This window comes from Quercus robur, chromosome 5, assembly GCF_932294415.1.
Source record: "Quercus robur chromosome 5, dhQueRobu3.1, whole genome shotgun sequence".
Lineage (NCBI taxonomy): Eukaryota > Viridiplantae > Streptophyta > Magnoliopsida > Fagales > Fagaceae > Quercus > Quercus robur.
Genome location: NC_065538.1, coordinates 29,867,122 through 29,891,339, shown reverse-complemented (window position 1 = coordinate 29,891,339; position 24,218 = coordinate 29,867,122). Strand labels below are relative to the sequence as shown.

The window sequence follows — 24,218 nt, the reverse complement described above, 5'->3', positions numbered from 1 at the left end:
CCGAACAATTAAATATATATATATTTTTTAGAAGAAACTAAATATATTTTAAGTATATATATATATATATATATATATAGAGTCCTAAATTAATGAAAATTTTTATTACAAAATTGTCAATAATAAATAAATGGTCTAGTTAACAAATGTCCTTAAGTATTTATTAATGGACCATTTAAGGAAAAAAAATTTAATAAAAATTTAAGAAACATTTTAATACCACATTTTTATGGGAAATATATATAAAAAACTGAAAAAAAAAATTCTAAATTAATATCTTTAACATATCATCAACTTTTGCTTAGACTAAATAATAAAATAGGTCGGCGTATCTATTAATCAAAAACCAATATAACAACTCGCTACTATCACCTTACACACTTAACGTGATAATCACTTTACAAATAAAAGTGTTTGTTGTGTTTGAGGAGTGGAAAAAATCAGTTTATATAAATTAGGATACAGTAGGATCCTATCTCAAATTAAAAAAAAAAAAAAAAAAAAACAATCTCCAACCTGAGAGAGGCTGGCGGTGCAGAGAAATATAAAAGTAATTTAACTGCACACGTGTAGGAACGCTTGGATAGGAGCGCCAGTCTAACGGTCGGTTGCTCAACTCTATAATTTCACAGCAAAACAAAACAAAACAAAAACAAACGTACATACCAAATCCCCAAAAAATCTCTCTCTTCATTCCGTTGCTCTTTGAATCAAAAATAAAATTCAAAAACCAGAAAACAAACAAACAAACAAACCCTTAAAACTCTGTTCTTGACCCAAAATCTCAGAACAAAGAAATTGCTTCTTTTTTTGGTTGTTCTTTTGATTTTTGAAAAGTACAATGCGAAGCAGAAGCAGAAGAAGCATCAGTGAAGAGGAAGAGGAAGAGAGTCTGAGTAGCAGCAACAGTGAGAGTAGTAACGGTAATATCACGCCGACATCGAACGACGACGTAGTAGCGAATTCATCAGGGTTGTTCTTGCGGTACCACCAATACCACAAACTGCCTCAACCCTTCTTTCTCAAACTCTCTGTCCTCAAACTCGACTCTTCTCTCTTCGGTCCGTACCCTTCTCCTTCTCATTCTCGGTTTTTTTTTTTTTTTTTTTTAATATTGTAATTTTTTGAGAATATTTTATTTTTGGCCTCATATATGCAAAACCCTTGTTCTTGTTTCTTGATTGTGTTAGGAAATAGCAAAAAAAAAAAAAAAAAAAAAAGAATTTTGACATTGGTCTTTTTTGTTTTGATTCTACAGATGTTTTTGTTGCAAAGAATGCCACGGTGGCGGAACTCAAGCAAGCCATAGAGGAAGTTTTTGCTTCTTCAGCTGATGAAATCTCATGGTAAAACTCTGCCTCATTAATTAATTGATTTTTCAGATGATTAAAAAAAAAGTTTCAGAACTGTATAGTTGAGTGTATTTTGGTAAATGGGTTTTGACTATTTGAGTTAATTTTGTAATGTAAATGCTTTGTTTTTGATAAATGGGTTTCCAATTTTGAATTTGATGTGATTAGGTGTCATGTGTGGGGGCACTTTTGCTTATGCTATAATGGTCAGAAGCTAATCAATGACAAGACGTGTCTTCAAAATTTTGGGATCAAGGATGGTGATCAGGTTTGTGGTTACTTTGCTTTATCATGTTTTTGGTTAGTGAGTAAATTTAGTGTCCGGTGTATCCGACTTGTTGATTGTGTATAACCATGCATATGTATCACTATTGAAAATAATGATTCTATAACAATATTTGTTACTTCTTTCACCGCTCAACCAAGTTTGTGGAATTAACTCTAATAGTGTTATTCCTACAAGAATTATATTTATGAGTTTCGACTCTCAAGTCCATTGCTGACCCTAAATAGTCTATTGAGGATCTATAGCTAACTCCAAAAACTTGGGACTAAGACTTTGTTGTTGTTGTTTTCTTGACTCCTGAGTCCAAACTTTTGACCACTAAATTTTTTGTGGGGGCCTTGTGACTGCTAATTTTTGCATCATGGCTAGCCATGCCCTAATTTTTTTTATGGGCACATGTTGCAACTTGCAAATACCGACTTTTTCACTTTATATTTTTTCAACAGAACATTGTATTGAATTTTTGTAGAGTAAGAATCAGGGAGTACTTACAAGGAATCAAAAACTAAGAATTAGGATGGGGTGTATCAAATATACAAACTTAGTTGATGGCCCCATTTTTATAATGCAAACTCACATTTTGCTTACTTGTCGTCTTTGTAGTTTCTTGGAATTTAAGCTATATAAATATGAGATGAAAGGGACCAATGAATTTAATTTAGTTGTAGCCATGTTAGTTTAGGTAAATTTCAATGAAATATATGCTTCATTTTGTTCAACTCATGCTATTTGCATAAAGCTTAATGAACTGAGAGTTTATAAAATTGGCTTCACCCCTGATTTTGAAAATAAAGTAAAAAATGTGTGAGCTATGAATCGACGGGAAGGGTAGAACGAACAAGGCTTTGTTGGAAAAGCTGTTCCCATTTTGTTTACTAGAATAGTCGAATGTGTACTTCCGGATAAATGATAATGACTTTGTCAGCTGATACTGTACATGTTACACAGTTCGTCTGATGCTTTTATAATTTATTGATGTATATTGCTTAAAGAAATCAGGACCAAACTGTAATGGCTTGAGTTTGATTCTTTTTCTGTTCAAATTAAATTCTCTTTTTGGTTTTTATTGCAAAGAAATTTTTTGAAATGAGCACATCATGTTACTCCATTCTAATTTATTCTCTCTCTCTTTTTCTTTCCTTTCTAATTTAATGTTTCTCTTTGTGGTATATGCAGCTTCAATTCATAAGGCATATGTCCGTCCAATATTCACCTTTGAGAAAAAGGCCCAGCAACAAGAGCGTGGCTTGCAAACAGCAGTCACTGTAAGAATCTTTGCTTGGTTCTTCTTTATCATGGTTGCACACTGTTATGCACTTGTGCACAGTATCATTTATAAGTAGTGTTGGATTTCATTTTTTGGGATGTGTGTTGGATATTCAGGAAACTATATCATGATTCGTGATACGTTATCAGACTTGGTGCTCACATGTGTTAGTCAGGCTCAAAGATGCATTAGGGAATTTTTTCTGAATCTTTGCTTTGGCAAGACATCTAATGTACATCACTTAAGCAAAGTGTAGAAAAAATAATAAAGCACATGAATATGTTATTAATTACCTATCCAAAAAAGAATATGTTATTAACAGCTTGAGGGTCAAACCAAATAGAGAACAAAAGACCAGAGTATTGAAATAAAGAAATTTTTTTGTGTGGCCCTGTTAGGGTTTGAGGCTGACTTTGGGTTTGAGGCTGACTTTAGGTTCAGGGAACCAGATTAGATTATTCTTTCTAAGCATAAATTTTGGCCCAAATATGTGCAATTTTCTGCACAATGCTTGAGCAGAAGATGCTAACTTCTATATATTACATGTTTACTTGTATCATCATATATACATCCATTCATTAGGAGTTGGGGCTACATCTGTGTATACCTATTCATTCTGCTGTCATTAGAATTAAAATCAGGCAATATCTTTTGTAGTTGGGGTGATCCCGCCTAACTCTCCCTTGACACCCTTGCTTATAAGTTCCTTAGTCTTTGTGCATTTGGTAAATAATGAAACTTAGCATGTGGGTGGGGGGAAAAACTGTAACAGAAGTAATGGACAAACTGTTAAGTTTATGAGTGAATAAACAGAAAGCCACTGCATCAATGGGCCTAAAGCAGGTGACTCTAGACTGAAACATAACCTGTGCGTAGCTGCCACAGTGCATTATTTTCTTGTTATTAAAATTTAGGGGGAGAAAAAGAGAACAGAAATTCAGAAGAATATTTTTGATAAGTAAGGAGGCTGGTAGAACTAGTTGATTGGGGTGTTTGATTGATGTTGCCAAAGTCATCTTTTGATTTGTATTGACACTACATTACTATGCAACTCAGCTTCTTGTTTCTGCACTTTGCTTACAGAGAAATGGAGCTTGTAGATTTTGATGTAAGGTCGTTATCAGGATCAGATTCTCATGAAGAGATTAGTTCAGATGATAGTGACAATAATGAAAATCAGGACAGCTCCAAGTACTACAGTGATGAAAATCAGGAGGAAGTTCCTTTGCTGGAGTTCAAGTTGGCTAAGTTCTTGAGAAGGTGGCTCTCAAGCTCCAGATCACGGAGTCTTTTAAAGAATGGATCAGAAGGCAGGAGTGCAGGTACTGGCTTTCCCCTGCACTGCTTAGGAGGTGTGCCTAGGTTTAATGCTAAGGATAAATTGATGTAAAATTGAGTATGCTACTACTATGTAAGTGACGGGCTGTGCAAGCTTGCACTTGTCCTGCCTTTTTGTTCCAAAAGAAGGCCTCAGAGTGTGCTTAATTAATTATTAATTATAAGCTCAACTAACATGAACTTTTGAGTTCAAGGTAGGTTTAATTCCACTTAACCAAAGAAAGAAAGGAAACAATGATGGGTGTGCAATATAAATGTTTTATTGTTGTTCTCTGTAAAGCTTCTTTTTATTTTGTAAATGCTAAGGAGTATCAATGCAATTCCACTAGCTCAGGTACAACATGATGATCTTCTTAAAACGCATATTACTTGGGATGTGATAAATTTTAGAACTTGGGGTGTCAAATTACTTTTTTGATAATTTGATAGTTACAACAAAAAATGGGAGAACCTTGGATGTCATGTAAACACCAGGAGGTGCTAATTAGTTGAGTTGCAAGGCTTTTGGCGGGCATCAAATTACTTGTGGTGTGATATTTCTTCATTTTCTTGCAATTTTGAAGAAATTGTACATCCAAGTAGTTGCCAATGAGCTTAAATGACATTTGCTTCTTCCACCATAATGTGAGGATTTTGGATTCTCAGAAAATAAAAATTAAAAGAAAAAAAAATAATGTGAGGGTTTTGAACACTGCACAGGGGCAGGGGGGGGGGGGGGGGGGGGGGGGGGTGGTGCGTGCGTAACTTCCCTATATGTATTTTAGTTCCCTTTCGGGTCTTTTGACAAAAGTTTAATACGTATACGATCTAATTTAGTACTTCTTGAGGCAATTTGTTTTGAGATAAATCTTAAAGACTAAAGCTATAATTTAGATGGTATTTGATAAAATTTGGGAACTTTAAAAACATTTTTTAGACAAAGAAATTTTACGCTGAAATATATGGCAATCGTTTAACTTTTGTTTGTTTTGTGACAAGTCAAAAAAACACAATGACAATATCACAAAATAGGCCAAAATTGCTGCTTAGAAAGCATGTCTAATCTAGTTCCCTGAACGTAAGTCAGCCTCAAATCCTAATACTGCCACTCAAAAAGTTTCTTTTTCAATACGCTCTTTTTTGTTTTTTGGGCCCTCAAGCTGTTAATTGTCCAATAAAATACACAAGACAAAGATGAGAATCAATCTTCTTATCAAATCTCATCTCAAGATCAAGATAAGAACCAAGTCTAAATCTGTAATATTGCTAAGTTTTTTCTTTTCTAATCTCCTTTTTGACTTCTTGTATTCATTGATGCAGTGAACCTTTCTAATCTATGATGGTAATGGAATGTGTCTAATAAAAGTAGGATGTGAATTATGAGAATGAAAGGTGGAAATATGTTAGTAGGTTTTTTTTTTTTTTGAAAGAAATATATGTTAGTAGTTGAGAAACAAATTGATAATGTAGTCAATTTAAGATGACCAATGTCATTTGAGAAAGAAAATAAACTTTTTTAGTTAATTTTTTGCTTAATTCTCATTAATGGATTCAATGTACATAAATAGTTAATGATGAAATAACCTCGTCAACAAATTCTAAAACATAGGAAATAATTCTATCCTAAAACATAGGAATTAAATTAAATACAATTAAATAACAATGCTAATTTATCCTAAGTTGTTTGGTAACTTTGGTTCGAGGGAGTTACCCTCCAACTCCAAGTATTATTTCACATGCCCCTTTACTGAGAATCAATTACAAGTATACAAGCAGATAAGCATTGCGTTCCTTTACGACGGGGACAGCCAATAGGAATGCTGCATTGCTAACAAACTCAACTACAGCACTATCTACTTATTTGAATAACGAACGTGAGTAACGAATGCAACACTTTGAACTGAAGCTCCCTTGCATCAGTGCTTAGGTGCACTCATGTTTACTTATTAACCAACAACTAACCACTTGCTTAGCCAGCTTAGCTCAGCAGTGATCATCGAATGAGCTATAACCACTTATCATTAGCCCATCAAGAAGATCATTATTAGACAATTAAGCAATAACTGAGCTTAATTTCACTGCAATACCTCCCCCTTTATAGCACCTTGCCCACAAGGTGAGGATATTGTTGGCCAAAATGGGCATTTGTCATTTTCGCCAAAACTTTCCAGTAAAATATTCTTGTTCTGAAACTATCTAGCAAAATGCCCTTATTTTAAACTCGATTTTCTAAAAATCGAGTTATGTGAAATCAAACTAAAAAAAAAAAAAAAAAAAAAAAAAAAGAGTTCCATGTAAAATTTCTCACATTACTTGATTTTTATCAAATAGAGTTTTTAAATAGACTTTTTCATTGAAACTCGATTTTCTAAAAATCGAGTTTCAAAACATGGGCATTTTGCTAGATAGTTTCAGAATAGGGGCATTTTGCTATGTCTTTTGGACGAAAGGGGCAAATGTCCATTTTGGCCGGATATTGTTTGTGATGATAGGTATACAACAGTTCATAAATAGCCTTCTCATCAGGAGCATTTTTCTTAGGTTTCAAAAAAGAAACATGGAAGACGTGGTGAAGTCTTGATTAAGAACGAAGGTCCAGCTTGTAGGCAAAATAATAATTGACTAAATTTAAAATGTGTAATTTGTTTTTCTTTCATTTTTATATTTTAAAAAGAACTTTTAATAGTTTTTTAGTATTAAAATTTTATTTTTTTAGAGTTAACATAAGTTATGGATGGAAGGACTAACAATGACAGAAAATGTGGACCAAAATAAGATTAATGATACTTATAGGACCAAAATGACAATTGACCAAACTTAGAGAGTAAATTGTATTTTTTAAAAATAAATGTTGTTTTTGAGAAATTTACATTCCATTATTAGTTGAAAAATAATTTTCTAACATTCTATTTTGATAAAGTACTTTAGATAATTTATGGGGATTTAGGAATATATTAAAAGGACAAAAATATAAGTATAATTTTCTTAGTTGATCTAAAATAGAAATGGGAAGAAACAATGGGAATTATAGAAGACTCATTTATTTTTAGAATTTGGTTTCCTTTAATTTAAAATGAATAGTTTCCTGAATTTTTATTTCCATAAGTCCCTTTAAATATTTTGATGCAAGTAAAAATTTGACTACGAAAATTAATTTTTTTTCCTTGCTTTAGGGTATTCTAGTAGTTCCTGTTTGGTACAATACTAAAGTTTTATAGAAAATGTGTCATTTTTCTAACGATTTTTTTTATAAAATTATTTAATTTTTTTTTCTTTGGTTGCAAGTTGTAACCTTAAATAGGTTGGAAAATAATCTTCTAACTTCCTTTATTTAGCTTACCATGAGATGGCATAGTTTAACAAAAAAAATTTAGTAGAAAACAATCTCTAAAATAACAAGTAATACTTTTTATGTTGACCAAATATAGTTTTTCTTTGACTCATTTTTTCTAATGCTAATCACTCTAGTTTTTTCATTAATGGTAAGCTTCCCCCTGCCTTAATGGCAATCTGTAAGGTTAATTCTTGTTCCTTTCCTTCTTGTTAATGCATTGAAGTTTTTCAAAAAAAAAAAAAAAGACAAAAGAAAAGTTGGAGTCATGATGGTCTAGATAGACACAATACACATACTTTACAATGCTATTGTATTTTTAACATAAAATAACCATATTTTATATGTATTATCAAATTAAACAATGATGATGAAGCAGACCTTACATATTTATTTTCAAAATGTTCCCAACTTTAGTTCTGTTGCTACAAGTTTAGTATATATATACACAAGTTTTTTTATCTTAGATTTCTTTTCCTAATTGTTCATGGATCAACATGTTACATTATTAACAAACCTATGATTTTTTTTAGATGGATAAGATAAAGGAGACTTCAAATCCCAACCCTAAACCATCCAAAAATAGCTCAATTGTTAGGGCTATTTGGACATCAAGACAAACAAGAATCTTTTGTGAAGCTTGTGTGGATGAGGTATTTAAGGGTAATTGACCTAGTACTCACTTTAATAAAAAGGGTTGGAAGAACATTATAGAAGCTTTTGAGAAGAATACTAGAAAGAAATATTCTAGGGATAAGTTTAAGCATAAGTGGGACGGATTGAAGAAAGATTAAATACTTTGGAACAAGTTAATAGGAAGTGAAACTAGATTGGGATGAGATGTAGCCAAAAGAGCAATATTTGCAACTGATGAGTGGTGGGAGAGGAAGCTAATGGTATGTTTGATATAACCCACTGTATTACTGTTGTATTAGTAGATAAACAATGCTAATTTGAGTTATTAATGAAAATAGTTGAGCTTGTAGGAGGTACTTGATGCTGCAAAATTTCGAGAGAGGGTTTGGAGAATGTAGAGTTATTAGACATCATGTTTAAGGACATTGCAGCCACTGGAGAATTAGCATAGGCCCCCACTTCAGGTGTGCTACCTGATGATATTGAGACACGTAAGGAGGGGTTGGGTGAAATGTCTACTGACTCATCTTCTCCAGATAATAATGATGATGGTGATCTTAATGAAGTTGAGACTCCTAACCCTACACAACCACTTAACCCTATACAACCAACACAAGACAAAGGAAAGAAGCTAGCTTTGCCATCATCCACAGAACAACTAGAATCCCAAAGATACATAGGTTCATTTGATTAAGAGAGATGGCAAAGCTAACTTCTTTCCTTTGTCTTGTGTTGGTTGCATAGGGTTAAGTGGCTATGTAGAGTTAGGAGTCTCAACTTCATTAGGATCATCATCATCATTATTATTTGGAAAAGATGAGTCAGTAGACATTTCACCCAACCCCTTTTTACGTGTCTCAATATCATCAAGTAGCACACTTGAAGTGGGGGCTCATGCTAATTCTCCAGTGGCTGCAATGTCATTAAACATGATGTCTAGTAACTCTACATTCTCCAAACCCTTCTCTCGAAATTTTGCATCATTAGGTACCTCCTACAAGTTCAACTATTTTCGTTAATTACTCAAATTAGAATTGTTTATCTACTAATACAATATTAATATAGTGGGTTATATCAAACATACCTTTAGCTTCCTCTCCCACCACTCATCAATTACAGATATTGTTCCTTTGGCTGCATCCCATCCCAATCCAGTTTCAATTCCTATTAACTTGTTCCAAAGTATTTATTCTTTCTTCAATCCATCCCACTTATGCTTAAACTTATCCCTAGAATATTTCTTTCTAGTATTCTTCTCAAAAGCTTCTATAATGTTCTTCCAACCCTTTTTATTAAAGTGAGTACCAGGCTGATTACCCTTAAATACCTCATCCACACAAGCTTCACAAGAGATTGTCGTTTGTCTTGATGTCCAAATATCCCTAACAATTGAGATATTTTTGGATGGTTTAGGGTTGGGATTTGAAGTCTCCTTTATCTTACCCATCTAAAAAAAACATAGGTTTGTTAATAATGTAACATGCTGATCCATGAACAATTAGGAAAAGAAATCTAGGATAAAAAACTTGTGTACATATATACTAAACTTGTAGCAACAGAAATAGATTTGGAACATTTTGAAAGTAAATATCATGTAAGATCTGCTTCATCATCATTGTTTAATTTGATAATGCATAAAAAGTATGGTTATTGTATGTTGAAAATACAATAGCATTGTAAAGTATGTGTATGGTGTCTATCTAAACCATCATGACTCCAACTTTTCTTGTCTTTTTTTTTTTTTTTTTTTTTGAAAAACTTCAATGCATTAATGAGAAGGAAAGGAACAAGAATTAACCTTACAGATTGCCATTAAGGCAGGGGGAAGCTTACAATTAATGAAAAAACAAGAGTGGTTAGAGATAAGAGCAAATTTTGCAGCTGTGTGGGCTGTAGAATTGTAGTTTGCAAGTTCTTTTAACCCAAACAAAAGAGCAGGAATTAAAAAACAACAGCTAAAGAAACTACTTTTCTTTTGTCTAATAGGTATGATATTGGAGGTCATCTGAGATAGTTTTTTGTGCTTTTTTGTAGTCCTTTATGTGTCCTTCGAGGATCAATGATTTTCCCATGACAAATGCCAGTCATATAAAGGTTTGTTTCTTGCTATTTAGCCCAAATGTTCATGTTAATAATCTACCTATCTTGCTAATCACTCTCTGCTACATGACATTCTAATTTCTTATTGTAACATCTTAATTCTCTTACTTAACCCTAACAGCTATTCTCGAGGTCAGATTCCCTCTAAACAACCACGACAATTTCCACCATTAATCAAACCAATCCATATAAGACCTTAACATGAATTTTGTCTCTTCTACTCATATAGTCTCTATTTTTACTTAAATTTTTACAATTGCTGTCAGTTTTTACTGGACACATATATTTGAGTAACCTCAATCCTTAGGACAACTTTCATGATGCAATGTCAAGCTCTCCCTGACTTTTGGAGTGGCTGCCTAATTGTACACAAATCCCTTTAGTTCTCATATTTTAAATTATCATAATCGCATTCTCAATTAATGTCTTATTACCAAGTAATAAACATTTGTTTTAGATTTCCCAAGCTTCTCAACTACTTTATGACTATTAAACTTGCTGACTTTTGCCATCAAAAGAATCGAATCTAAAACACCAGTGGACATTTTGGAGTGGACATGGACATTACATGAACTTGGTAATGTTAACAAAAAGTCAAAATTTTAGATAGCGATGAATGAACTTGGTAATGTAGTGAATCAAAACTAAAAGAATAAATACGTACCTATATATTTATTCATGTACATGTTTATTTAAATTTTTGACTCTTTGTTAATAAGTTATGTAGAGAGTTTTCCTAGCATGATGGAGCTTTAATTTCTATGGCCTTAGTTACAATTATAGTTCTCAATTCAGGACCGGTTGGTATTATCAACATTACTCAAAATCTTTGTCTTGCTGAGGAATTCTAGACATGATAGGAACTGCAAATTGGTTATAGTCTAGAGTGAATAAAAACTATTCTTTTTGGAATGGAAATATAATTTTAGTATAAAAAAATTCCCTACAAACTCAAAAAAAAGCATATATATTTTTCAAGTTTTGAGCATATTACCCACCTAGTTAGTTCATGGGCAGCTCTATTCATCTCTCTAGGAATCCAATTGAAGGAGGATGCTCTGCACTTGGTCACTGTGTTCTTAATACCATCAATAATTGCCTTAACCACCAACTAGGATATGAATTTGGTATCATACTTACCTCCACATAGGTTTTTACATCTCCTTGAATCAACATAAGCCATGCTTTATTGGGAAATTTCACATACAAACTATGGTGAATATCTTCTTATTTCACCTTTTTCTTATTCCTATATGGCCATCCAACACACATAGCAAGGAATACCCATTAAGCTTTTTATCACTAAAGAAAGTTAAAAATTGAATTTTTATTAAAAGCTCATAAACACAATCTTGATTCTTGAATGAGAAATAGAAATAGAATAAATAAACCTCCTTTATCCATTTATTCTCAATCCCACCAAAAAAAAAAAAAAAAAAAAACGAAATTTCTGATTTCAATGACATCTGTATCTACAAATATAAAGCAATTTGAACCAAAACCCAAAAGGGCATGTATCAAGAGCAGCTAAAAACCTAAATAAATCCACAACCCAGAAACAAAAACAACAGTAGCAACAAATCCTTCAGTCAAAATAAGTTCTAACATTTAGATTTCTAACAATGTGTAACCCACCATGCAAAAAGCCCAAATCTATAACATTAATTCAGCAAAAGTGGAATGGAGAATTGTTACCTGGCAAGCGAGATGAAGAACGAAGACCATAAACAAGGCAGAAGTAGGAATAGAGAATAGAGAGCCCGTGGAGACTGAGAGAACAGGGTAGTAGATATACATGGAGGAGTATAGATTGACTGAGAAAATAGAGGAGGAGATATACAAATTGGGTTACCGCTATTTTGTAAACGTGAAAATCTGGATTTTGAAAACACAAATGTGCTGATTTTTTTTTGGAGCCAAACGGTTTACAAAACCACGTATTGTCTAAAATTTGTGAACAGCCGTTTCCAAACGGGCTCAAAATATGGCTGAAAATGCATACCAGTCAAAATAACAATCACAACACCAGTACTAACATAGACATTTTAGGAAAAAAAATCATTAAACTCCATTGGTTTAGTTTTACCTCTACTTCTTCCGCTTCTTTTCCTTCGGATCAATCACACTATCACCATCAAGCAGAAGAAGGCTCCCAATAGAAGTTAGAGGCGTAAACACAATAGGCAAATCCTGACTCTCAAGCCTCTTGCTTCTTTTCTTTTCAACGTCATACCAAAAAATATTCTTACAATCAACCAACAGAACTTTCTTGCCGTGCCAGGAAAACTTTAGAGGCTTCAAATACACATTCAAATACTCAAAATCCGAATTCAAATTCAAAGCAATTGTATTTGCACGTAGATCAATTTTATAAACCTGTATCCACGAACTCTCTTCTCCATATTCCTTCATCAACCAAACTTCATTATACATCTTCCAAGCATTCACAACAAACATAGGCATCCTCCTAACACTCCCAAACACGTCTTCCGATTATCATATTCAATTTGTTGAAGCGGTGTCTTATAAACACGAAAATTCTCCTTTGCAAAATCAAAAGCAAGAATGTTGTGCAATGAAGACATCCAACTCGGCTTGTTTGGCTGGTTTTTTCCAACTTTTTTCCGAGCATGTAATTTAAGACTATAGATCTTCACTTCAATCCCCGTAATCAGCAGGACCTTATAGTCATTATTATGTGGATCATGTCCGAATGCATATGCAGAGTCCTCGAAGGACAACGCTTCTGTACTGGTTCACTTGGCAGTTTCTTGTACTTCCTTATCAATGGATTTCAAAGTGCGATCTATCTGTCACAGTTACGAAGGCAGACCATGCCATTGCAGTAATCCACGATGGTCGTCACCCTTTTTCGACGATGACCTTGCATTGGCGGGTAAATTTCCATGGTCTCAGGCAAGCAATTTTCATTATTATGGCGGAAAAGTAAGGACCGAACGCTAGGTTTTTGACCGATGATTATGGTGCAATCTCTGTCGCTGTTGATGGAGCGCTTCAGGTGGGTATCGATGAATCCAGGCTCTTTGATGGCTTTGAAACGCAGAAAAAACGTACGACACTCTTGACCGGTAATCTGCTTAATATATCAGCGATGAAATCGATCCGAATATCTGATTTCATGGTCCTCTAGGAGGAGACGGCAGTGATAGCAGTGTTCCAAAAAAAAAAAAAAAAAAAAAAACCTTTATACCCTATAATAAAATATAAAAAAAATTATATCAGAAACCTCACTGACATTCAATTATTATTTTTTTTTTTGAAAACACTAACATTCGAATTATGTATATGCCAATTGTGGATATTTGGACTTTTTATTTTTTTTCCTTAATTATAACAAAAGCCTAAAATATTCATATGATTTAATCTTTTATATTTTAAATAAGACAACATAACTTTATTTTCCCCTTAATTGTAACATGCCTAAAGTATTTATATGGTTAAATTTAGTGTCTAAGGTATTTATATGGTCCTTCTCAAAAAAAGAAAAGAAAAGGTATTTATATGGTTAAATTTAGAGTTTTATTGCATAATAGTATTTTCATGCAGTACAAATATACCAAAAATATTTTAATGATGAAAAATATCTATTTTAAATAAATATAATTTTCTTTTTAACCTTCTTATAATTGAATTTGCTTAGATATTTTGTACTCATTCTTGGTAAGATTGTTACTTTTTTATACACATTTATTTTATTTGAATTAATTATGATGTTATTACCGTTTGATCTGGGTTTAGATTTGGTTTGACTTTAAAAACCTTGAATATATCTCTTTTTTTGTTCTTTGAATGGTCTGAGTTTTAAAACCATGTAATGAAATCTTATTTTTGTAAGGTTATTTCAAAGAAGAAGACTGAAAATATTGTTAAAATATTTTTGTAAGTTTTTTTTTTTTGGGTATGTGTATGATTGTATCTCAAGTTAAGAAACATGAAAAGAAGGTTATCTTAGCACTCTTAGTCCTTTATTTTTAGGATAAAATGTTGTAATTTAAATTTTCATACAATCAATCGGAACCAAAAAAAGAAAAAGAAAAAAAGAAAAGAAAGAGGATTATTATTATTTTTTCTTTCTTTTATATATAATTTTGAGGATTTCAATGGTAAAAGTAAACTAAAATAAACAATTGAAGAAGTTTATTTTTTATTTTTTATAATTATTTTTTATTTTGTATTTTTGTTTTTTTCAAATACCCATAATCCGAAGGATAGTGACTCCAAAAAAAAAAAAAAGATAGTGTTTTAAATTTTTTTTAAAGTATAGTTTTCCACACAAAAAAAAAAAAAACCTTACAAGTTATGAGTAATGGTGCTTATTTATATCCTAAGTTTTTGATTTCATAAATTTTATCATTGATAAAGATTAGATTTCAAATTCAAAAATCTATCCACACAGTCATATATAGAGACTAGCCTCTTCACACATGCATTGTGCGTGCTTAGAGGCTTTTTTATTTTTTATTAATTTTTTTAGACAAAATTTTCATGTATACTAATTCGGGTGGTTTAGAGGGTGATTAAATGTAGCACAAAAAATTATTTCACTCACAAACACGTAAATCTCTTACTTCCTTAGGTTTTAGGTTTAGTGTCATAATTTTTAATTCACTGCCATGAATGATAAACCAATAAATGCATAAATCTCATAATGCTTCTAGGTTTTTCTATGATTAAAAAATGCATAAACTCAGAAATGAGATAATAAAAAAAGTAATAATTAAAAAAAATAGAAAAGCTTTATTTATGGTTACCATGACAACAGCCCAAAGAAGCTAGAAACACAATTGCATCACAAAACTTTCTGCTAATTACTGGAATGTTTATCCATAATACATCATTAAAAAAAATCATCAATTTAAATTAGTACACAGATGCAAAACATTTTTTTTTTTTTTTTGAAACAACACAGATACAAAACTTTAAATATCAAATAATCCCATTATAGCAAATGAAATTTGCTTCTTATATGTCACCTGATCTTCCATAATTATCTCTCACATTTTTTTTTACAGCAATGTTTACTACTAATTTTTGAAGGGATGGCAAATGCACATTTGTTCACTTCTACAATGCTCCACCAGCAATTTCATTTGAGCAGCATTCCTCCGCAAATTGGGTTATGCAAATGTCCATATTTATGTCCAAATTCTATGCACAAATGATAAAACGTAAATGAAGTCAACCACATTAGTAAGTTGTATGAAATATATTGGTAAGTCATATCAACCAGGGGGTAGGCACCAGGTGACAAAAGTGAGACCTCATTAAAATACATTCATAAAAAATAAGAAAAGAAAAATAAAGAACCTCATTCTTATAAGCTACCTGCTCGCTGTTACCTTGAATCTCCCGCTAGAATTTCTTTTATTCATCTCGAGTATAGGTTTGATATAATCTTCTTTTTCCTCTTTCCAGAACTACAAAAGCACCACTTTTGCAAGCCTACATCATAAGTTGATGAAAAAAAATTAATATTGAAAAGCACAAATTGAATGAAATTACAAAGAGATTTGAGAGAGATGTAAAGGTTACAGTATAGTACCATGTAATTGTATCCTCTTTTTATTTTAAAGATTTTTGTGGTTGAGAGTATTTGAATTCAAATAGAAAACAAACATTTGAGTTTTGAATGATTTTAATTAGGTGAACCTGTATTTGAAAGTGGAGTGAGAGAATTGTTGAAACATACGTGGTTTAGGGGGTTAAGAATGAGTTTAAAAAAAAAAAAAAAAGAAATTAGAAAAAAAAGAGTAGTGAACAGTTGGGGGCTTTAAATTTTGTTTTTTATAGTTAAATTTATTTAATTGCTATGATAATTGTATGGATTGAGATAAGAATTGTGATAATTAAATGGATTGAGATAAGTATGAGTAGAATTCAAATAGAAAATAATTAGACTTTTCATTTTTCAATTAGTTATTTGTACATGAGTTAGTCATTGATGTGAATGAAAGAAGTTGTTGAAAATTGAAACTCTTGTTTTTTGTTTTTTTGTTTTAGTAATCTTTCTAAAAAAAATGAATAAAAACCGTGTGTAATATTTTTTTTATGGAAACCATGTGTAATTTTATTTGTTTGTTTGTTTGTTTTTATTTATTTATTTATTTTTTTTTAAGTAAGGTAACCATGAGTATGAGATTTTATTTTCTATTTTTTTATATTTATATATATAGATAAAAGTTTAGAAATGTGGAATAATGTTTAAAAGTGAGATAGAGATAGCCTAAAATTTTTAGGAGCGAAGGAAAAAGTCTAAAATTTAAGAACTTTTTAAAAAATAGTAAAACACTTTTTAAACCGTTTGTGTTTTTTTTTTAATTTTAATTTTATTTTTATTTTATATATAAATTTGTTAACTAAAAGATAGAGTAGTTTAGAGAGTTTTAGAATTTGAAGTATTTTTTTTATAAAGATAATTGATGTATTTGAATTCAAATAAATAACAAATACAGATAGGAATCAAACATTTGAATACAAATAGGTGTTGAGAATAACTTTTTTTTTTTTTTTTTTTGTATGTGAGATAATATTATTCTTTTAATATATTTTTTTTTGTAAGAAAAAAAAATTAAACTAAAGATATGTTAAAAAATAACTATCTCACTAATAAATGAAAAATATGTGTTAATGAATAGTTATTTTTATGCACATATCTCTCATTTATTAAATTTTTGATATAAATGGTATCATTTAATATAAAATACTTTTTCAAAGGGTTAAGTTATTAGGAGTTTGATTTGTTTTGAGAAAGCCCACTTAAACAAATTTTGGTTTATTCAGCACAGCATTGCATAGCCTAACGCTCTGTTTGTTTCGTTGGAAAACATTCTGTAAAGATAGTTTTCCTCATTTTCTAGTGTTTGGTAGCACAAAAAAATTTGGTCAATGGAAAACTATCTTTGGTCAACGGAAAACTATAATAAAAATAAGGCTTAATTTCTATAAGCTGTTTTCCAAATTTTTTTTTTGGAAAACAATCTTTTTCTCATGTGTTGCATCTCTTATAAATATTATCTTCATCTATAGTCATGGGAAACATAATTTTTTGGCGCCTTCTCTCTCTCATGGTAAGTTTTCTCACTTTTTCTCTCTTCTCTTTGCTTTTTCTCTCCTCACACCCTCACCGTCACTAACTCTGGTCTCTCCTCTTCCCATAGATCTCTTTCTTTAACTGTCTCTCTTATCTCTTTTCTCCATGTTTCTCTTCCCCTCTGTAACACAATTCTCTGATTAGATTTTTCTTTACTTCACTAATCAATCAATAGCTCCAACTTGCAAAGGAGAACAAATTTTTAGCTATAATTATTTCATTCCTCTCTACCAAAATCCCAATTCTTTGCTTTGAATTTCAAACTCGATTTTCTTTTTTCTAAGAAATTTTCGATTTGATGGATTTCAGGCAGAAGTTACTTCTTTTTCGTACATAAAGTGCAAAAATAATAATAATAATAATAATAATAATAATAATAATAATAATAATAGAAGAAGAAGAAGAAAGAATGAAGGAAGTAAAAGATGAAAATTTTAAACATAGTACCTATATTGCTCTAAATTGCTTTTATATGGGACAATCTTTACCGTGGACTAATAATATTGTTATATAATGAATGATAATTGTTTAAGAGAATTGCATTTGTTGGCAAATATATTTTTTGTTGGCAGATACTATGTAGTGATGATATATTATGCAATACATTATATAAATATATAATTTAGAGTAATATTGAAGACTTGTGGTTGACCATAGTAGACAAAAGGTTGATGTGTGTGTGTGTGTACGTACGTTACTGTCTATATATATGAGCAAGATGAGTGGTAGAGATCATGAAATTTGACAACTAATTAATTTTAATTGTATCTATTGTCAAAATTTTAGATTAATTAGTATGAAAACCAAATTCATTCTTGGTTTTTTATTTATAATGATTACATTAGTTAGTTTACATAATATACATGTTTTAAATTATACAAGAAATATTTAAAAAAAATTGCATACCAAACACTAGAGAACATTCTTAAGCGCATTTTCAAGGTCATTACCAAACACTAGAAAATAAGACAGTTTTTTAGAAAATGCTTTTTGAAAAATGAACCATTTTCTAGAAAACGTTAACGTTGTAGAGTCCTTATGCCTTAAAAAGAAGTAAAGAGAGTTTGCAACGTGAAGTGGTGAAGATCAGAATTCCCTTAACGCATCGCAGATCATAATTCCGAAACCCAAATCTGTGATCAGTTCTTTGTTTAATTTCCTACGTAATACTAATAGGACCACCGACGATGATGTCCCGGAAGAGGCTACCGATGATGTCCCAGCATATCCCGGCTGGGGTTGCGTACAACATCCTCACTCAGCTACCAGTGAAATCTATAATCCGATTCAGGTGTGTTTCCAAATCTTGGAACTCCATATTCACCGACCCTATTTTCATTACTACAAACTTTAAATTCAACCAAGCCAAATCTTTATCGAATAACAGTCGCAATGGTTATCTCCTATACAAGGAAAATCTTTCATATGGTGTCAAAGAATCGCATATAGTTGTTTGCAATAACGATCGCAGTTTGAGCCGGGTATGTAGTTTTGAAATCCCCTCTATTCATGACCATATAGTTGGCTTCTGTAAAGGCTTGTTTTGCTTCACTGGTAGCATGGACGACTCTTATCAGAGAATATATGTGTGGAATCCAAGTGTTAGAAAAATTACTATAGCTGCTACTGCCAATAACGTAGGTTTTGCTGGTGTCACTCTTGGATTTGCGTATCATCTTCAAAACAATGACTTCAAGATTCTCAGACTTGTGTGTTTTCAACGCGAATTGTTGTATGGCTCCGATGGAGCCGAGGCTGAAGTTTACACATTGAGTACAGGTTCGTGGAGAAGGTTTGTAGTATCGGTGGATTATTGGCCATTTATTCGGGATATATCTGAATCACCCTCTTTATTTTTTAATGGAGCTCTGCACTTTTTGGCCCAGAGTGGCCTTTTTCGCTTCATAATGTCCTTTGATGTGGATGAGGAGAGATTTCATAAGATAATGTTGCCTCAAAACTGTTTTGAAGGGTTTTTTCAACATTCTAAATGTCTTGTTGTGTTCAAGGGATCGTTGGCTTTGATTGTTTTCGATTGCAACATATGCCACATGTGGGTGATGAGGGAGTACGGCGTGGTTGAGTCTTGGACTAAAATAAGTGTGCCAATCAAAGGAGTTAAGAGGTTTTATGGTTGCACCGTTAAAGGTGAACTTCTGATGGAAAAGAGTCATTCACAGATCTTTTCATTTGACCTTGAGAGTTTAAATGAAAAAGTTCTTGACATTCCAACTACAGCTAAAGATGTGATTTATACCGATAATTTTATGGAGAGCTTAAATTTATTTGATGTGATAGACTCCGAGGATTATTAAGATAGAGTTTCTAGCAAGGCAGTCATCTGTTTCAAATTCATGCATATTGACAAGTTATTTTTGTATTAATGACTAAATGATTCTTTATATGTTGTGTTTTCTTTCCATTTGTTCTAGACATAAAAATATTGCTTTTGATGTAGAAAACTAATAGATCTTATTAAATAGAAACAGATCCCATTTGGTAAGCAGTAAGCACAGTGCTGAATTAAGAAGTGAATGCACATAAATCTTTCGCAGATAATAAGGAGCTTATTCTTGATTTTGATTCTCTCTCATGATAACAGAATGAACAGGTGAGTCCAGAGGCAGTCCCAACTCCTAATGTATGGATGTAAAAGTAATAGTATAAGTTAACATGTAAGATATAGTAGTCACGCATCTTCTGCTCAAGCATTGTGCAGAAAATTGCACATATTTGGGTCCAAATTGATGCTTAGAAAGCATGTCTAATCTGGTTCCTTGAACGCTTGGTTGGCCTTCTTCGTTTTACTACTTCAGGTCCCAATCTTTATTATGTCCCTTAGTTAGCTGGGCATACTTTTCTCATGTACTGCAACTCAAAAAATCTATTTTCAACATTCCTTTTTTTTTTTTGGCCCCACAATCTGTTAATTTTCCAGCAGTATACACAAGATAAAGATGAGAACCAATCTTCTTAACAAATCTCATCTCAAGATCAAGAAAAGAACCAAGTCTAAATCTGTAATATTGCTAAGTTTTTTCTTTTCTAATATCTCCTTTGTGACTTCTTGTATTCATTGATGCAGTGAACCTTTCTAATCAATGATGGTAATGGAATGTGTCTGACAAAAGTAGGATGTGAATTAAGAGAATGAATGGTGGAAATGTAGTGATATGTTGCTCGGTTTGAGGGAGTCACCCTCCAAGTATAATTTCACATGCCCTTTACGGGGAATCAATGACAAGTATACATGCATATATGCATTGCGTTGTTCCTTTACAACAGCCAAATGGAAGGCAGCCTTGCTAACAAACTCAACTACAGCTCCAACTACTTAAATAGGACACTAACTGGTAACATCACTACTATATGAGTAACGAATACAGCTGCCATATGCACCAATGATCAAATACAACACTTTGCACTGAAGCTCCCTTGCATCAATGACTGCATAGGTGCTTGGCTGCACAATTGGGTGCACTCCTGTTTAATTATTAACCAACAACTATCTACTTGCTTAGCCAGCTTAGCTCAGCAGTGATCATCGAATGAGCTATAACCATTTATCATTAGCCCATCAAGTAGATCATTAGTCAATGAAGCAATAACTGAGCTTCACTGCAATACCTACCCCTTTATAGCACCTTGCCCACAGGGTGGGGATATTGCTCGTGAAGGGTATACAACAGTTTCCAAATAGTATTCTCAGCAGGAGCATCTTTCTTATGGACAATTACTTTAGTTGAAATCTATTGTTGAGTTTTTTCATTCTCCTTTGAAGAATAGCTTGAGGTTCAGGATAGAGAGTATATTTTGAATCTACTAAAGGCAAAGTAAGTAATAGCAGTACATTAGCTCCCAACTTTGGTTTCAAAAAAGAAACACGGAAGACGTGGAGTCTTGATTGAGGAGGAAAGTCCAGCTTGTAGGCAACCTGGCCTACTTTCGGAGAATTTGAATAGCCCATAAAACCATGAAGAAAGCTTGAGATTAGCTCTGATGGCCAGAGACTTCTGTCCATAGGGAAGGAGTCTTAGGACAACTCAACCCCCCACTTGGAACTCTCTCTCTGTCCTATGTTTGTCAGTTTGGAGATTGTTCCTCTCTTGAGCTGCAACCAAAATCTGCTAAAGCAATGCCTAAAGCCACTGCTCTATACCCGAGATGATCATCTGATGCCTCCAATTTTGAAATTCCAGGAATGTATTGCAAGAGTTTTGAGGAATTTAACTATAAAGTGCCTCAAATGGACTTGTTCGGATAGACGTATGAAAACTGGAATTGTACCAAAATTCAGCCAAAGCAAGCCAAAACTGACTATTTCTTAGACTACTCTGCATAGCATCTAAGATACTCCTCTGCATGGCATCTAAGATACTCCTCTGCATGGCATCTAAGATACTACTACAGCCCATTATTTACTACCTCAGTTTGACTATCAGTTTATGAATGGTAAGCTGATGACAAGGCCAAGGTGGTTCCTTGGAGGTTGAAGGGCTACCTCCAAAAATTACTAATGAATGTCCGGTCCCTGTCACCCATTGTGGACCCAGGTAAACCATGGAGTTAATAACATGCTACATGAATAAGGAAGCTACTTTTGCAGCAATAAAAGGGCGTGGGAGGGCTCTGAACTGTGCACATTTTGCTTAATTAGTCTGTCTACCACTACAAAGGTGACGTCAAAGTGTTGGGATTTAGGTAACCGCTCAATGAAATCCTTGGAGATATCAAACCAAGGTAGCTCAGGAATAGCCAAATAGGTAGTGGCTGTAATAGTCCCATAGGAGCCAAATTCTCTATTTTTTCCTTCGAGATGTATCACACTCTCCCACATTCTTTTTGATACCTTGTTTCCTACCCTTCCAATTCTTTATGTACTAATTTATCCTCCTTCATAAAATTTGAGTAATAAGCAATAAAATTTTGGTATAATTATATAATAACATAAATTTACGTAAATTGTACTAGATGTCTATCTAACTAATAAAAATCTTTTCATCCGTAAGTGGAATTTTGAACTTGAAAGAAAAAAGAAAAAAAAGAAAAAGACTTATGCAAAAAATCTTTAAAGATAAACAAATATAATGAATATGCTATGAGTTTTCTTACATTAAAATATCAATTAATTTACACATGAATGACTTTAAACAACTCTAAGCAATATTACACCGCTTAATAACTTATTATTGAATTCATATTTAGAAATCTTACTGTTAGATTGCATATTCTATATGTTCTAAACATGCATGTCAATTTTTATACCAATTAGATGTTATTTACCATTTGATTTATAAACTTTTCATTTATGCAATATTTTAAATTATAAAAATTTGAATTTAAACAATTGATTAATATGACTATTGATTTTTAATTGCTTTGAAAATTTACAAACATAGAGAATATACAAAGATAATGTAATTCAACTATGGGTTTGGTAAAAATTTTGTTTCAATTAAAAAATATTTAGTGATGTAACTTTAATTACATCAAATATAATTTGAATATATATATATATATATATATATATATGAAATATAGTTCATCTCTGAAGTTAAATCTTGGCTCCGCCACTAATCCCATTAGTTTAGCCATCCGTTACTGTTGAGCTAGAGTGCTCACTTTTTCATCAAGCAAGAATTTCAAGAATCACTGTTTAGTTCTGACTAGGAAAAAGGTTGTTCTGATAAGTATGGGTTCCATTTCTTCATTGCCAAAAGGATAGAAATATGGATATTCTTGCCGAGGACATGGCTATGATAAACACTTGGTACGTCTCCCTTCTCGCATCAACACAGACCAAGACCATGATAACTAACATCACATTTATAAGGAATGTTAAAGAAATTTGGTAAACAAGTACTAATGGATTAGCTACTGTTGCCTTAAAAGCTTGTCAAATGCTATCTGAGTTGATCAATCCGAATGAAAGGCATTCTTCCTCAAGAGATTAATCAAAGGGATGGCTAATTGTCCATACCTCTTATTCTTTTATGGTTTGTTTGGATTGAGAGGGAGTAGAGTAAAGTAGATAATAATTGGCTCAAAATTAGCATATTTTCAGTCAACTCTACTTTACTCTCCTCCACTTCCCCTCTCTTCCCCCTCAATCTAAACATACCCTTAATAAACTTCTTGCAATGCCCAGTAAACCCAATAAACCTCTTAAGGACTAACTAGGAACATGCAAATTCAACATAGACTCAATTTTCTTTGAATCAATTCTAACCCTTGCCCCAGAAATGATGTCTCAAATATTATTTCTCTTCACAACTGAACTAAATTATTTTGCATTTAAGGATTTTTTCGCAAAACTTCTAGGAGTTGATTACGATGCAGCAAATGGTATTCTAAACAGGTACTATAGACCAAAATATCATAAATAAATAAAAAAGACTAATACAAACTTCCTAAAAGAATGGTCTAAATGTTGCATTCATTATGCTTTGAAAGGTAAAGAGTGGTGGGTTTTAGTTAACTCAATTGGTAAAGTATCTGAGAAATAAGCGCACATGCACACACACACACACACAAGGGGGAAGAGAAAGAGGTTCTAACACAAAGGCATACCACAACTTCACTCAAAAGCCGTGATAACTTTTAAGAGAGGATGAGGCAAGTTATACTACACACAACACACTCTCTTAAGCAATGTGGGACAATTACCCATTCTTTTTTTAAGAAACAAACACACATACACATAAGGGAGAGGGAAAAAGGTTCTAACATAAAGGCACACCATAACTTGCCCCACCCTCCTTTAAAAGTTACCATGGCTTTTGAGAGGATTTGTGGTGTGCCTTTGTGTTAGAACCCTT

At 32.4% G+C, this 24,218-nt stretch overlaps 2 protein-coding genes across 2 annotated transcripts; both read left to right on the top strand.

The window, feature by feature from the left end:
- The first annotated feature begins 637 nt into the window (after nt 1–637).
- LOC126725740 (uncharacterized) lies at nt 638–4,522 on the top strand. Its single transcript, XM_050430613.1, has 5 exons — nt 638–1,061; nt 1,259–1,346; nt 1,521–1,620; nt 2,815–2,903; nt 3,989–4,522. The coding sequence occupies exons 1-5, from the start codon at nt 842–844 to the stop codon at nt 4,293–4,295; spliced, it is 804 nt and encodes a 267-aa protein (XP_050286570.1). The 5' UTR covers nt 638–841; the 3' UTR covers nt 4,296–4,522.
- Nucleotides 4,523–18,587: 14,065 nt separating this feature from the next.
- LOC126728085 (F-box/kelch-repeat protein At3g23880-like) lies at nt 18,588–19,715 on the top strand. The gene has a single exon (XM_050433957.1). It carries the CDS (start codon nt 18,588–18,590, stop codon nt 19,713–19,715), a length of 1,128 nt encoding a protein of 375 aa, XP_050289914.1.
- The last annotated feature ends 4,503 nt before the right edge of the window (nt 19,716–24,218 follow it).